The 14258-nt window shown below is 43.1% G+C and overlaps 1 protein-coding gene across 1 annotated transcript in view; it reads left to right on the forward strand.

Moving 5' to 3' along the window:
* LOC117455659 (microtubule-actin cross-linking factor 1, isoforms 1/2/3/4/5-like) overlaps positions 1-14258 on the forward strand; it is a 256966-nt gene that overhangs the window by 223960 nt on the left and 18748 nt on the right. Inside the window, exons 70-88 of the mRNA XM_071204800.1 lie at positions 2-328; positions 962-1046; positions 1540-1766; positions 2474-2680; positions 3294-3521; positions 3621-3839; positions 3918-4121; positions 6395-6620; positions 7754-7980; positions 8102-8224; positions 8760-8861; positions 9041-9142; positions 9502-9675; positions 9894-10049; positions 10215-10412; positions 11069-11197; positions 12870-13052; positions 13590-13745; positions 13838-14044. Coding sequence (XP_071060901.1) covers positions 2-328; positions 962-1046; positions 1540-1766; positions 2474-2680; positions 3294-3521; positions 3621-3839; positions 3918-4121; positions 6395-6620; positions 7754-7980; positions 8102-8224; positions 8760-8861; positions 9041-9142; positions 9502-9675; positions 9894-10049; positions 10215-10412; positions 11069-11197; positions 12870-13052; positions 13590-13745; positions 13838-14044 — 3480 coding nt within the window. The remainder of the gene's footprint in view (position 1; positions 329-961; positions 1047-1539; positions 1767-2473; positions 2681-3293; positions 3522-3620; positions 3840-3917; positions 4122-6394; positions 6621-7753; positions 7981-8101; positions 8225-8759; positions 8862-9040; positions 9143-9501; positions 9676-9893; positions 10050-10214; positions 10413-11068; positions 11198-12869; positions 13053-13589; positions 13746-13837; positions 14045-14258) is intronic.

The raw sequence follows: 14258 nt of genomic DNA on the forward strand, positions 1-14258 counted from the left end.
GGCGATCCAAGAGGAGATCTCCTCACGTGAATCTGAGGTTAACCACCTCGAGTCCGTCAGCCAATCGCTGACCCCGCTCAGCTGCACGGCCGATCGCAATTGGCTAAGCGAGCGCGTTGGGGCGGTGAGGTCCAATCACTCGGAGCTCACTGATTGGTGCTCCCGGCGGGCGGGCATGCTGGAGCAGGCGCTGGCTAACGCCCAGCTGTTTGGGGAGGAGGAGGTGGAGGTGCTGAACTGGCTGGCAGAGGTGGCTCAGAGGCTGGCTCAGGTCTCTGTGCAGAGCTACCAGCACCAGCTGCTGGCCGAGCAGCACAAACACACCCTGGTACGCCCTCTCTGAATCACTCGTTCTCCTTCCAAAACATGGGAGCAGTATTTAGTACGTTTATTAGGAATAATATACAATATATCAATAATTATACAATTACATTCTGAATCGATTCAAACTGCAGATATTTCATTATAAATGTTGACATTTCAAATTAAATTATATATTTAATTATTTATATATTCATCTTTCTTGTAAACTTGAATTGTTTTACTTATAATAGTTTTAAAATATATTATATATTTGTAATAGTTACATTTTTGCACCTTTTCTTACAAATTACTTATTCAAACACTTAAGGAAATGTCTTGTTTGTTTGCTACCTTGGCAAAAAACCTGATACTGATTCTGAAGTAAATGCACTTTTTTTGTATTTAAATACATTACTTGAATATCAATGTATGACAATATATATACCTAAAATAATTCACGTAATCATTTCCTTCAGTATTTTATTGTATTAGGATGTACTTCTCTTATACGAAGACCTGTAGCACTACAGGTGTAGTTTATTTACTTCAACTTTTTTGATCAGTTTCTTAAAGGATGCTCACTGTACTAAGACTTTGTTCCCGGAGCCAAAGAGAAAAGATCTTACTAGATGTTAAAGCCGCTCTTTTCTCCCCTCAGGCTCTAAATGAAGAGATTGTGAGCAGGAAGAAGACGGTGGACCAGGCTATCAAAAATGGACAAGCTTTACTAAAACAGACCACAGGTAATCTCAGACCCCTTATCTTCTACACTTAATTTAGACTCTATCGCAATCTAAATGTGTGCCTAACATGTCTGAAACTGTTAAAGTATTGTATTTAATTCGATTCTTAGAAAGAAGATATAAAAAGCATTTAATATTCTGTAAAATTGTAAATTATGTTGTGAAACCTATTGAAAAATCCCATTAGAAACGCATCCAATAGTTGTTGTAGATTCATATCGAAACAATCAGCGGTGAACCAAACCGTAACATCTGGATTGTGTCTCTGTCCTAATGATATTAGCCATGCTGACTGCTGGCACTATTAGCAGATCATTGTCGGTCTACCCCATAATAACACTTGTTCAGACCAATGTAACAACTAGAGGTACTATCAAGCCCTAGAAGCTGTGCGATTTGGCAGAACATGCTTGCAACGGGGAATTTTAGGAGATAATCAAGAAATGAAGAGCCACAAATTAGAAAGGGATTGGATCTGGTATGTCGCCTCCAGGAGAGGAGGTCCTGCTGATCCAGGAGAAGCTGGACGGCATCAAGTCGCGCTACGCTGAGATGACGACGGGCAGCAGCAAGGCGCTCCGCACGCTGGAGCAGGCCCTGCAGCTGGCCACACGATTCGCCAGCGCCCACGATGACATCAACCAATGGCTGGATGCCGTTGAGGCGGAGCTTAACAACGTGGAGCCCGACGCAACACCCGCCTACCAGGAAAGACAGAAGGTGGGAAGAGTTTAAGACAGATTTTTATATATTTTTGCAATGATGTTGAAGACACTATAAAACAAAAGGGTAGCAGAAAGTCATGCGTCATGCAGATAAGTGAGAGCAGTTGCTTTTGATGGTGTTTTCACTATTTGACATGACGGTCTGCTTCCTGGTATATTATTAACATGGCTGTGAGTCACTTAGATTAAAAGTGTTTGGATCAATATCTGTACATCTGTTCTCTTGTACACTCATTTATGGATTTGTGTTATCAAATATTTGCTGTTTTATTATTCCACTGTTGAAGATGCAGTTTATTTGAGCATTATTGAGTTTGTGAAAGTGACTCCCGCTGGGGCACAGAATGACAGTCTGTAACCGAGGTGTTAAGTTGATCAAACTCTAATCATCCACATTTTACACTTACTTTTGGTGACAGCTCCTGTCGGTAATGACATTTTCATCCTCTCCAGTATCAACCCACTCACAGTTGCCATGGTGACATTGATTTCTTGGAACTCAATTACAGTTTATCATAGCTATTGAATTTCTTTAGAAATGATTGCCGTTTAATTTGTTGCTGCCATCCAGTTGGTTTCACTCTATAATGACATTTTCAGCATTTCAAATGTAATGCGTTTTCCGTTTTTAAAAGACAACAATGCTCCCTTTGATTGCAGCTTCTTTTGCTGCAAACTAATCCTTATCTTTGACTTGTGCAGGAGCTGAAGAAGGTGTCTGCAGAGAAGCGCCTGGTGCTGGACACGGTGAACGAGGTGGGCAGCGCTCTGCTGGATCTGGTGCCGTGGAGGGCCCGCGAGGGTCTGGATCGCCTGGTCGCCGACGCCAACCAGCGCTACCGCCAGTCTGATGAAACCATCAGGCAGCGGGTGCAGCTGGTACAGGCTGCCATCCAGAGGTCACAGCAGGTACTGCAACATATGTGCAATAAATGTTTTGCTCAAATTCCATTCATTTAATGTATTTTGCTGTGAGCACCAGGGACATTAGAATATATACAATAAACGTAATTAATGAAAAATAAAACATTGATATGTTATTTGCATCTTGTAAACAATCCAGCACTTCTCTCACTATCAGTTAGAAAAACATTTCTTTGGGAACTTTTTAGATGTAACTGGAAAAAAATAGTTCCCAAAGAAAATGTATTAAGGTTTTAATCTTTATCTTATATTTTTAAATAAACATTGACCATGCATAAAAATACTTTAAACTCAATAATAGAAGAAACCATTTATGCCAGATTTATTTATTAGCTAATTTCTATTTCTCATTCTCAACCTGCCTAGACTCTTATTTTGGGTGTAATTAATTTGTCGTAAGTGAGACAACGAAATTAACATGGTGAAATATCAATTTGACTGATTCCACTGTTATCATTTTTTATTATCAAATTCTCTACAAATATCACAATAATATTGCTATTGTAACTTCTTACACTCAAATAATCGTGTAGTGAAAATCTGATTGTGACGGCCCTTTAACTTTAACCTGCTGAACGCTAACTTCTCCACCTTTCAGTACGAGGAGGCGGTGGATGCAGAGCTGGCCTGGGTGGGGGAGACGGAGCGTAAACTGACGTCTCTGGGGCCCCTGAGCCTGGAGCCTGACGTGACCGTGGCCCAGATGCAGGTGCAGAGGGCCTTCAACATCGACATCATCCGACACAAAGACACCGTGGATCAGCTGCTCAGCACCAAGGAGGACATCCTGGAAACCTGCAGCGACGCCCAGAAGGACGCACTGATGGTCAGTCACTGAACATGAGAAATTGAAACTAAACTAATCATACCTACATGGGATCTTTGGAACTGATATCTGCATGTCTTTACATTTCTCCTTCTGCAGGTGAAGACAGATTCGCTCAGCGCTCGATATGAAGGCGTGAATCAGATCCACAGCGAGCGGTTCTCAGCGCTGGAGCAGGCCCAGGTTCTGGTCGCTCGCTTCTGGGAGACACACGAGGAACTGGAACCATGGCTGGGCGAGACAGAGACCCTCATCACGCAGCTGCCACCGCCCGCCATCGACACCGACGCCCTCCGCCTGCAACAGGACCAGATGAGGGTAAGAGAAGACGTCAAGTCTGTTCTCTTATTCCAGCTGGAATGTGTATTTTGTTCCTCACTCTCTTTGCCTCTCCAGCTGCTGAGGGAGTCGATCGCAGAGCACAAGCCCCACATTGACAAGATGCTGAAGATCGGACCCCAGCTGGCCGAGCTTAGCCTCGCAGAGGGGGCGAAGGTGACGCAGCGCTACAGCGAGGCCGTGAGGCGCTACCTGGCCATCAAAGAAGGGGTCAAATGTCGTGCGACAACGTTAGACGAGGCCGTTTCCCAGTCATCACAGGTACGTCTCAGAGGAGAAACTGTTTTAACTGCAGACCTGGGTCTCATAAGTTAGTATTTAATCCACTTGGGTACCTGAACGTCTGAAGGCTTTGATGAGTTGTTTTAAAGTGAAGTCAGTAAGCTTGAATTACATTTTGTGTATGATTTTATCTTATTTGGTCAACTTTGCACCCCCAATGATTTGCAAATGGTAGTAGACCTGTAAGCGCTGTTCACAGCTTGTTAGCTCGTGTCTGCAGCCCAAGTCAAAACAGACTGATGTGATTAAAGCAGCATGAAGTTAGTGTTTGCTGCTGGAAGCTAGAGGATGATAACAAATTAACATGCATTCATGTCATGACATCAGTGAAAGCTTCTTTTTTTTTTAAATCTTTTATCATAAAGCACCCGTTTTTGTTTTGTTTTGAAGTTTGTTTTAAGTTGTTCTCATTCATTTGTTGTTTATGCTTTCCTGTCAATCTATGATTTTTCATTTGCATGCTCACATTTAAAGTTTTGATCCATCATTTAAGTCTGTTTTATAAACACAGAATGGGTGAAGATTGGGAAAATGCAGCACAATCAGTTGAAAACATTACAAGTATATATGTTTAAAAAGCTCAGGTACAGTTGACAAGGCATATAAAATCCTAGGGAAACTATTGCTCAGCCAAAACGTTCCATCTTTCTTATCACAACGTCTATGTCTGTGAGTGCTAGTTCTCCTGATGGATATTGTTCACACTTCATCTCATGAGGCGTCATTGAATCCCCTGTGTGGCAGCCTTACGTGTCGCTGCCTTCCGACACTGCCTGACACTGTGTACTGCATGCATGGCTCTGATCTAACTCATTGTAATGTTTCTCCACCCTCCTCCACCCCCACCACACCAATCCATGTGTCTCTTCCTCCACCTGCACACTGTCCCCATCCCTCACTCCATCCTCACCTCCCACCTCCTTGTTGTCTCTCCTTCCTCATCCTTTACACTTCGTCTAAATCTCCCTCACCTTCATGTCCACTCCCATCCTTTGCAACCCTCCACCATCCCATCCCCTGTTCATTGTGGATGTGCTGTGTGTGTTACCCCCCCCCAACCACCAACATTTTCTCCGTCATCACTGCTCACTGCATCACCCAGCTGGTAGAGGTAAGACCACAGACTGACATCGACCAACTGGCACTCAGGGGCGGCTGCGACACCTGATTTGGTTTATTAGTCAAATATGAGTCAATACTTAGATGTTTAATCAGACTTTTTTTTAACTAATTCAGTTCTAATCTGGCCACAAAAAGTCTTAATTTAGCTCAAATGCTCAAGTTTGTCTTAAATTCTAAAACCACAATGTAATATAAGATCATGTGAATGCCAACCCTGAGTGTCATTCAATTCAATTGGTTAGGAAATGTCTTTTTTTGTAATTTTGTAGATTGAAATAAGCCTAAAAATTAGACATGCTTTCTATCAAGGATTATTTTAGTCTCATAATAGGCTTGATGTATGTCCTTGAAGAGAGTCACAGCTGTCCTTCTGTATCACAACATATTTCCCTTGATGATGTGTGTTGTCTTATGTAGTAATAAAGCAAATTGATTGTCTTGAGGTACATAAAAAAGCCCATCAATTACTAGAAATGGTACTGTCTTTGCTCTTGTGTTCATAATGTCTCCACAATCCAAAAGGTTTGTGTAGAAGCAGCTCCCGCTTGTGTGTTAGATCAGTCCCAGTTGTTGTACCTGGATGACATGCTGAATGTGCAATATTGAGATATTAAAGAGGCCATATTATACTAATCGGGGTTTCCCCTTCCCTGTAGCGTGTTATAAAGGTTTCTGTGCATGTTAATGCAGAGGCTAAAACCCCAAAGTTCCCTCCAGAGGGAGTTTCTCTCCCACACACTCCCTCTGCCTGAAACGCCTCCATCTTTTGTTCACTTCTGTAACATAGTGACATCATTATGTAACAGTCGCTAAACATTAAAGCATGTAAACAGTTCACAGTAGAGGCACACAATACAACTAATAACCTGAAATTGAGCTTAATGGGGCCCTTCTAAACATTTGATAAGAAGTGTATGGCTGTTTTACATCCATGAAATCTGATGTTAAACTCATAATAAGAGAAGTGAATGCAGTGTGCCGCAGATGGCCCACCACCCACACCATATCTCAGTATTCTCCCACTTTCAAAATGTCACCCAGCTATCAACAAACCCAAACCCAGCCCCGTCGACACACTCGCTCTACTTCCTCTTTATTAAACTGTTATCCAACTCTCCTTCCGCCCCCAGTTTCACGACAAGATGGACCCCCTGCTGGAGACCCTGGAGGGGGCGGTGCAGCGGCTGCGGCAGCCCCCCCCGGTGGCAGCCGAGGTGGACAAGATCAGGGAGCAGCTGGGGGAGCACCGAGCCCAGGGGCTGGAGCTGGACAAACTGCTGCCCAGCTTCTCGGCTCTGTGCGCCCGCGGAGAGGAGCTCATCGGACGGGCTGCTCACGACGACCCTGCCGCTCAGGGTCAGTAGGATGTGCCTGGCCGGGAATATAAGAGAAACAACATTCAAAATCACATACAGGCGTTTTCCATGTGTCAAACAGGATGAGGGATTTACATAAATATCAATAGAACATTCAGAACATTTTTGGTTTGTTGTTGGCAATTTGGGATTTTTGTTTTTCTTTCCTTTTTCTTTTTAAGTTGTAAACTTAACTCAAGACATAGGATCACTTTTCAATTAAAAATAGTTTGTTTTTAATGATTGATTTGAATTTCACCTTTTAATGTACTTTTTCTATTCATTGATAAAATGCTGTGCATACAAATAGTAGGTCTCCATCACAGACTGAATTTTTTTTACTTAAAAACGTCACGTTGTACTTATTTGAAGCAATGCAGTAGCACCTACGTGGTTTGGCTTATTACAAGTGAATGTCCTTGCAGGATTCTTTCTTTATTGAGTTGAATTCTTCATGGTTTATTGCACCTTTTGTAAGTCACTTGTGATATAAGCATTGACTTTATGTAATGTAAAGGAAATGGCTACCAACTAAATATCCAAATAACCTAATTGGCTGCCAACTCTTCTTGTAGGCATTCACTGTGTGCCCATAAAAGTGGATTTTTAATTTAAAAAATGTAAAGAACTTGCTATTATTGAAAATAAATATTAAAGAACTTCCAGTTCCAAAAGGAAATCAGAAAGTGAAGTGATCGGAAAACATAGCAGGCTTCTGTAATCTGGGAGAAAAACATTACACATCTTATTTTGGGCTCCAGTCCAACGAGTCCACCGACTAAACAATCCACTGTAAGTTGTCGTGGCATAAAGCCAGCCTTGTCAAATCTTGAAACTGAACAGATTCTGCAGCTCTGCATATTTCCTCCAACACACATGATCCAAACACATGTGTCTTTGTTATATTACCCTCCCTATGCGCTCCACACTTGGATGAAGTGAAAGGCCTCACTGTGCAGATACAGTGGGAGTGGACTGATAAGAGACTTAACTTAAGCACTCCAACACAGAAAACATTATTATTACTTTTTTGACATTACACTAAAAATGACCAAGTTGAATGGCCAGTGAGATCCAACCAGCTTTTCCCCACCAGTCTGTGTATTCTCTGACTCCTCCCCTTTTCCTCCCCAGCCGTCCGTACCCGCCTCATGCGCCTGCGCTCCCTGTGGGATGAGATCCGGCAGCGGGCGGAGGAGAAGGAGGGGAAGCTGAACGACGTGTATGACCTGGCCGGGAAGTTCTGGGCCGATGTGGCGGCGCTGCTGAGCACGCTCCGAGACTCCCAGGACATCGTGAGGGAGCTGGAGGACCCCGGCGTGGACCCCTCGCTCATCAAACAACAGATCGAGGCTGCTGAGGTATGGAGGGCCAGAGGGAGGGACTTAATATAAACAGTAGGCAGAGCAGAGGAACCGAAGAGCTAATGGTGTGTTTTTACTTTGAAGGACTCAGTACCATGTCTTTGTCTCCTTCCACCAGGCTATTAAGGCAGAGACCGATGGCCTGAGGGAGGAGCTGGAGTTTGTCAGGACCCTCGGAGCCGACCTCATCTTTGCCTGTGGAGAAACTGAGAAACCTGAAGTGAAGAAGACCATTGATGAGGTGAGAAATCAATAGTAGTTGAATGTAACATTTACTCAATTACTACCTAAAGTACCTTTTTTTTTTTACTTTTATATCCTCTACATTTAGCTGAAGTTGCTTTTCAGGTCAATATTTACATGTAAAACATATCAGTTTAAAAAAGATTGTGTATTCTTATAAGTTGCAAGCCTGTACTAGTAGTTTAAAATGCTGTAGCTCTACCACCGCAACGTTAAAATGCTGTTTACATGAATGCATGAATAATAACAAACAAATGTACTCACTGAGCGGGTTCATTTAGCATCAGGGATACTGTACATGTTGACGCTAACACTTCTCTACCAGTAAGTACCATTTTGAATGCAGGACTTTACTTGTTTTGGAATATCTTTTCCTGTGGTATTACTACTTCTACTTCACTAAAACACTTTTAAACAACACCAAGTTCTTGTGAAAAGAGGGATTGGCTTTTGTAAACGAAAGATAATTAAATAAATGATTTAGCCCGGCTACAAGTTGGCCTAACTAACATTATTCCTCTGTGTGCTCCCAGATGAACGCTGCCTGGGAGGGTCTGAACCGGACGTGGAGAGAGAGGATGGAGAGGCTGGAGGAGGCCATGACAGCGTCTGTGCAGTATCAGGACGCTCTGCAGGTCTGTGCATCGCTTAGTCTTTGTTTATAGTCACACTGGGCCTTCAGATGCACATAAGCCTTCTTTGGTGTCTTCTTTGCACCAATTAAGAAACCAAAACAGTTTCTTACTTTGCTATATGGTCATCCATAATAACTGTGATCATGTTGTTAACTTATTGTTTCTGTTTTGCTTTCCAGTCTATGTTTGACTACCTGGACAACGCTGTGATCAAGCTGTGTGACATGTCCACAGTGGGAACTGATCTTGGAACTGTCAAACAGCAGATTGAAGAGCTCAAGGTTGGCAAAGGCCTTTCATTTTCACTTCTTGTTTATCACTCATTAATTTGAATATTATATACAAAACATGTTTTATTTTATCTAGATATTTTCCATGATACTTATTATCATCTTTAGTGATTTGAGTAGTTAAATACCTTAAAGTCAATAATTAAGGTCTGTGGTAGGTATTTTTACTTGCTGGATTTTCTATTAAATGTAACTAACTTTTTCAAAAAGAAAATGGATGAAACGGGTAGTTTTAGATTTAGAGAAAACTGTTCAGATTGCAATTATTGTCTGGAGATAACCTTGAGTCAGTATTAGAACTAACCACATGACTCTTCTCTTCCTCTCATCCCTCGGTTCCCCCGGAGCAGCAGTACAAGGTGGAGGTTTACCAGCAGCAGATTGACATGGAGAAGCTGTGCCACCAGGGAGAGCTGCTGCTGAAGAAGGTGTCCGACCAGACGGACCGGGATATGATCCAGGAGCCGCTGACCGAGCTCCGTCACCTCTGGGAAAACCTGGGGGAGAAAATCACACACAGACAGGTAAGAAAACCGAGCGTAGCAGCAGTGGGGCAGACGAGTTCAAATCTACACAGCAGAGTAGCAAAATAATAGAACACATGTTTACTGTTACATTATTCTGTAGCTTACCCCATTGTGTATCTTGGAAGTAGTCTTTGTTTGAATTCTGGCTTTTCATACTACCTAAATGTTTAAGTTGCTATTTTTAAGATGAAACTTCTGTCTTCCTTCCACAACAGCACAAGCTCGAGGGTGCCCTGCTGGCCCTGGGTCAGTTCCAGCACGCTCTGTCTGAGCTGCAGGCCTGGCTGAACCACACACACACCACCCTGGACACACAGCGGCCCATCAGCTCTGACCCCAAGGCCATTGAAATAGAGCTGGCTAAACACCACGTATGTCTCCTTTTATCGCAACTTATATGAGAGAGTTCTCCTTTGTTTCATTATCGTTTGACATTCTCAAAAGTCTAAAAAAGGAAAATGGGGAGCTAAGGCTGGATATGAAAAACCAGTATATTTATGTTTAGTTAACTTCTCTCTCCCTCCTCTCTGTCCCAGGTGCTGCGTAATGATGTTCTTTCCCATCATGCCACTGTGGAGAATGTGAACGGTGCTGGCGCTGAGCTGCTGGAGTCGTCTCCTGGCGACGAGGCCAGCCAGCTGAGGGACCAGCTGGACCATCTGAACCAGGGCTGGCAGAGCCTCCTGCTGAAGACCCAGGAGAGGCAGAAGCTGCTGGAGGCCGCCCTGCACCAGGTAGGGGAGGAGACGCAGATCTGAGTGCCGTGGAATCACAGGGACACCCTGCCTTTAGTATGAGGAAGAAAGGAAACAAACCAGAACTGATGAAAACAGACATAACTTTATATATTTAATAGTTGTTATTTCAATATGTTATGCATGATTGCAGTAGTGATGGTAAAAACAATAGCTTATGCTTGTATACAAACAAAACAACATAAAAACACTACAGAGCCATGGAAAGGAGTTAATATTCCATTTCTGAGATTAAAGTGGTACATTTATGAGAAAAAACTCAAGCAATTGCAGGAAAAATCCTTAATGATATCTGAAATTCTCTAAGATTAATGTCACAAATGTTTTAGTTTTTTATTTAATGTCAAAATAGTTTATCTTTTCAAGGTTTGATCAACCTCATCACACCACAGCACAACCACTTCGTTTCGCCTACAGTGGACAAGCTTCATTTGAATGAATGTATACTTTGCCATCACATTTAGCATTAGAGAAAACCTTCTAATTTTAGCCCATAAGCATCCAGTCTTCAAATGTACTTAGCTGTGAATTTGGCCAACAACATGTCTTGTAAAAATGGCATTTTTTTTGTTCATGATATCTGAATGTATAAACTAACATAATTGATTTGTACTTAACTCGCCTTTTCCCTGTAGGCTGAGGGTTTCCATGGCGAGTTGGAGGAGTTCCTGCAGTGGCTGAGGAGGACGGAGAGCCAGCTGTCTGCCGCCAAGCCTACAGGCGGCCTCCCTGAAACAGCCAGGGAGCAGCTTGAGCAGCACGTGGTAACAAACCAGAATCACACTGCACCTTTATGCTCAGAGCATCATCAACAATACACAAAGAGACACCTTAGACTTTCAAATTGTAGATGCTTAAGTCACTTTCGCACTTCTGCTTCATTTTGCAAACTCACAAGAAGAGATTTTTGGAAATCAGATACAGTTTAATGAGGGAAAGTGCAAGCAGAGATGTTAAAGTGGACCTATCATGCTATATTTGAATAATATATTGTAGAGCCATCCCTATATAAAACATGTCTGTGAAGTCAGATCATGCATTATAGCCATGCCTCATTTCGCTCTATTTTCTCTATTCCAGCCCTGTTTTTGCAAGGGCTGATTCTGTGACATAGCTTTAATGCAAATGAGCTGCAGCTGACCACACGCCCTGCAGGAGAGGGAGATCAGCTGCTGGGCTCTCAGAAGAGGGGGAGGAAAAGAGAGGCTCCGTCCTCCGTGTTTTATTCTTATATGATTATATAGTCATTATTCATTTGTTTTAAAGCTCAATAAATAACAAAGAAGACCTTTGACCGGCACTTTTCAAATTTTGTCCGGAAGATTTAAACTTTAACGGACATGTTGACCGGCGAGAACCGCACGGTTCCCTCGTCCCTTGGAAGAGGCGGAGAGGTGGGTTTTTGTCATCTGCTGGTGGACTACCGGAGAGAATTACAACAGGAGCAAACGCTTGCCTCGGGGAGGGAGAAAAAGAGCCAGAGCGTCCACAGCGGAGAATAAACAGAAGGGCAACCATGTGCGGGAAGTCTTCTTCGCTGCTTTTGTGGCAGACTACAGCGCCACTTACAGGCCTGGCATATGTACTACAGCGTCTCCAGCGCTTTCGAGCGGTCTCGTGTGAACGGACGAGTCTCGTGCGAACAACACTATTCCGGGCTGACGTCAGCTGTTGTAGTCTGTATCCGCTCATTGTAACTCCGTTTTTAAAAGATTTGGGTACGGGGGAAAAGAGAGAGGGTTGTATTTTCTGACACTTGGTGAGTTCCCTGGAACACCGGGGACACATATTCATAAAAGATGTACAAAAGTGCATTTTGCATGATTGGGCCACTTTAATATAAACTAAAAATAGTCCGCCCGTATACTTGGGCCTGGACCGAAGACCCGAGTTCAAGTCCGGCCTAGAACTATTTGCTGCGTCTCATTCCCTCTATCTCCCCTTTTAACTATGTCTCTATCATTGGTAAATACAAAAATAATCTTTGAAAAAAACCATATAGTCTCTCCCACGCTGGGTAATAAACATCTTGTTGGTATAAGCCAGAGTTGTAATGCTGAAGTTATAAGGTATTACTTTATTATTGCTGTAATAAACACTTATAAAATTCTTTAATCCTCTTTCAAAAACTAATCTTAAATGTAACAACCCTGCAAAGCTGATTCAGTATGAGGACAGCCTTTTTCTAAAAATACTATACTAAGTATACAGCAGCTATTTCTGCAATGTCATACAATCATTTTATAAGCACATATATTTTTACTAGCAAAGTTGTAAGCAGATGTTCAGAGTATTATCTTACACATTGTGCTCTGTTCTCCTCAGTGACACGTGGTGTATGGTGACTGTGTAACTCGAACAGCTTCTCTTGTCCTCATCCAACCATTGCCCACCTCTTAGTGTTATCTCACACTTGTGTCTTCTCTCTGTGTGCAGGAGCTCCAGGCCCAGCTGGCTCAGCGGGCAGACCAGTACCACAACCTGCTGGACCAGGGAGAGTCCATGCTGCTGGCTCGGGGGGGAGAGGAGGCCGGACCCGGCACCACCCAGACCCAGCAGAACTTGGCCATGCTGCAGAACAAGTGGGCCAGCCTCAACACCAAGATGGACGACCGCAGGGTAAGACTGGGACACGAGGAGGTGTTTTATTGCTCTGCCCTACTTTATTCTAAAGATACATTGGCCACTGACAGCCACACACAAACGCACGCACGCACGATTTAGTGGCGTGGAAGTTCCTTAGAACGAGGGAGGAAGACTGGCAATTTATAACACCTGCAAGTATAATAGGCCTTGGAGAAACATCTTTCAAAATAAGGTTAAGACAAGAGAATTGTCCTTTAATTTTATGCATTTTTGAACAAACAGATACAGATACAACAATGTTTGTCTACTGTATGCTGTAAATTATAGTTCTTAAAAATAAACATTGGACAAAATCTGAATGTGCAAATCACGTTACATTTTTAAATTAGCACAATTAAATGATGAAGGCACTTAAAAATGACAAGGTATTACGAAATGTGATCTGTATTATTTTTTATATAAGAAAAAAGGTCCCGACAATTGGGTCCTCTATGTAGCTCCGTCCTGTTCTGTTTGTAACTAATATCATGTTTCTGGTTTGTCTTTTAATTGTAACTCTTAACTTTTCAGGCGAAGCTGGATGAGGCTGTTTCCTTGGCGACAGGTTTCCAGACCTCTCTGCAGGACACCATCAACTGGCTGACCCAGGCTGAACAAACCCTCAACATGGCCCAGCCCCCCAGCCTCATCCTGGACACAGTCCTCTTCCAGATCGATGAGCACAAGGTACTGGACATCCCTCTCTCACTAGAAACATGTTTAAGATATCGAAGCCACCGTTACACTATCCCTGACTCGTGTTCCCAACCTCCTCACAGGTGTTTGTGAATGAGGTGAACACCCACAGAGAGCAGGTCCTGGCTCTGGAGAAGGCCGGCTCTCAGCTCCGCTTCGCCAGCATGAAGCAGGACGTGGTTCTCATCAAGAACCTGCTGCTCAGCGTCCAGGCCCGCTGGGACAAGCTGGTGCAGAGGTCCCTGGACCGCGGCCGACACCTCGACGAGGCCCGCAAACGCGCCAAACAGGTACTGAACAAGTCATACTGACGGTGGCAATGAAATGCAAGTTAATGTATGTAGCACATTTCAGCAAAAAGTTATTTAAAATACCTGAACAATCAACTTTGAAAGCTTAGACACAATAAGCCAAGGTAAAAACACAAAAAAGGACATTCGAGAATCCGAAACTCAATAAAGATCATGAAATGAACGTAAGCTGAACTCAAATAAGACGGGTATA

Source organism: Pseudochaenichthys georgianus, chromosome 11 (assembly GCF_902827115.2).
Source record: "Pseudochaenichthys georgianus chromosome 11, fPseGeo1.2, whole genome shotgun sequence".
NCBI lineage: Eukaryota > Metazoa > Chordata > Actinopteri > Perciformes > Channichthyidae > Pseudochaenichthys > Pseudochaenichthys georgianus.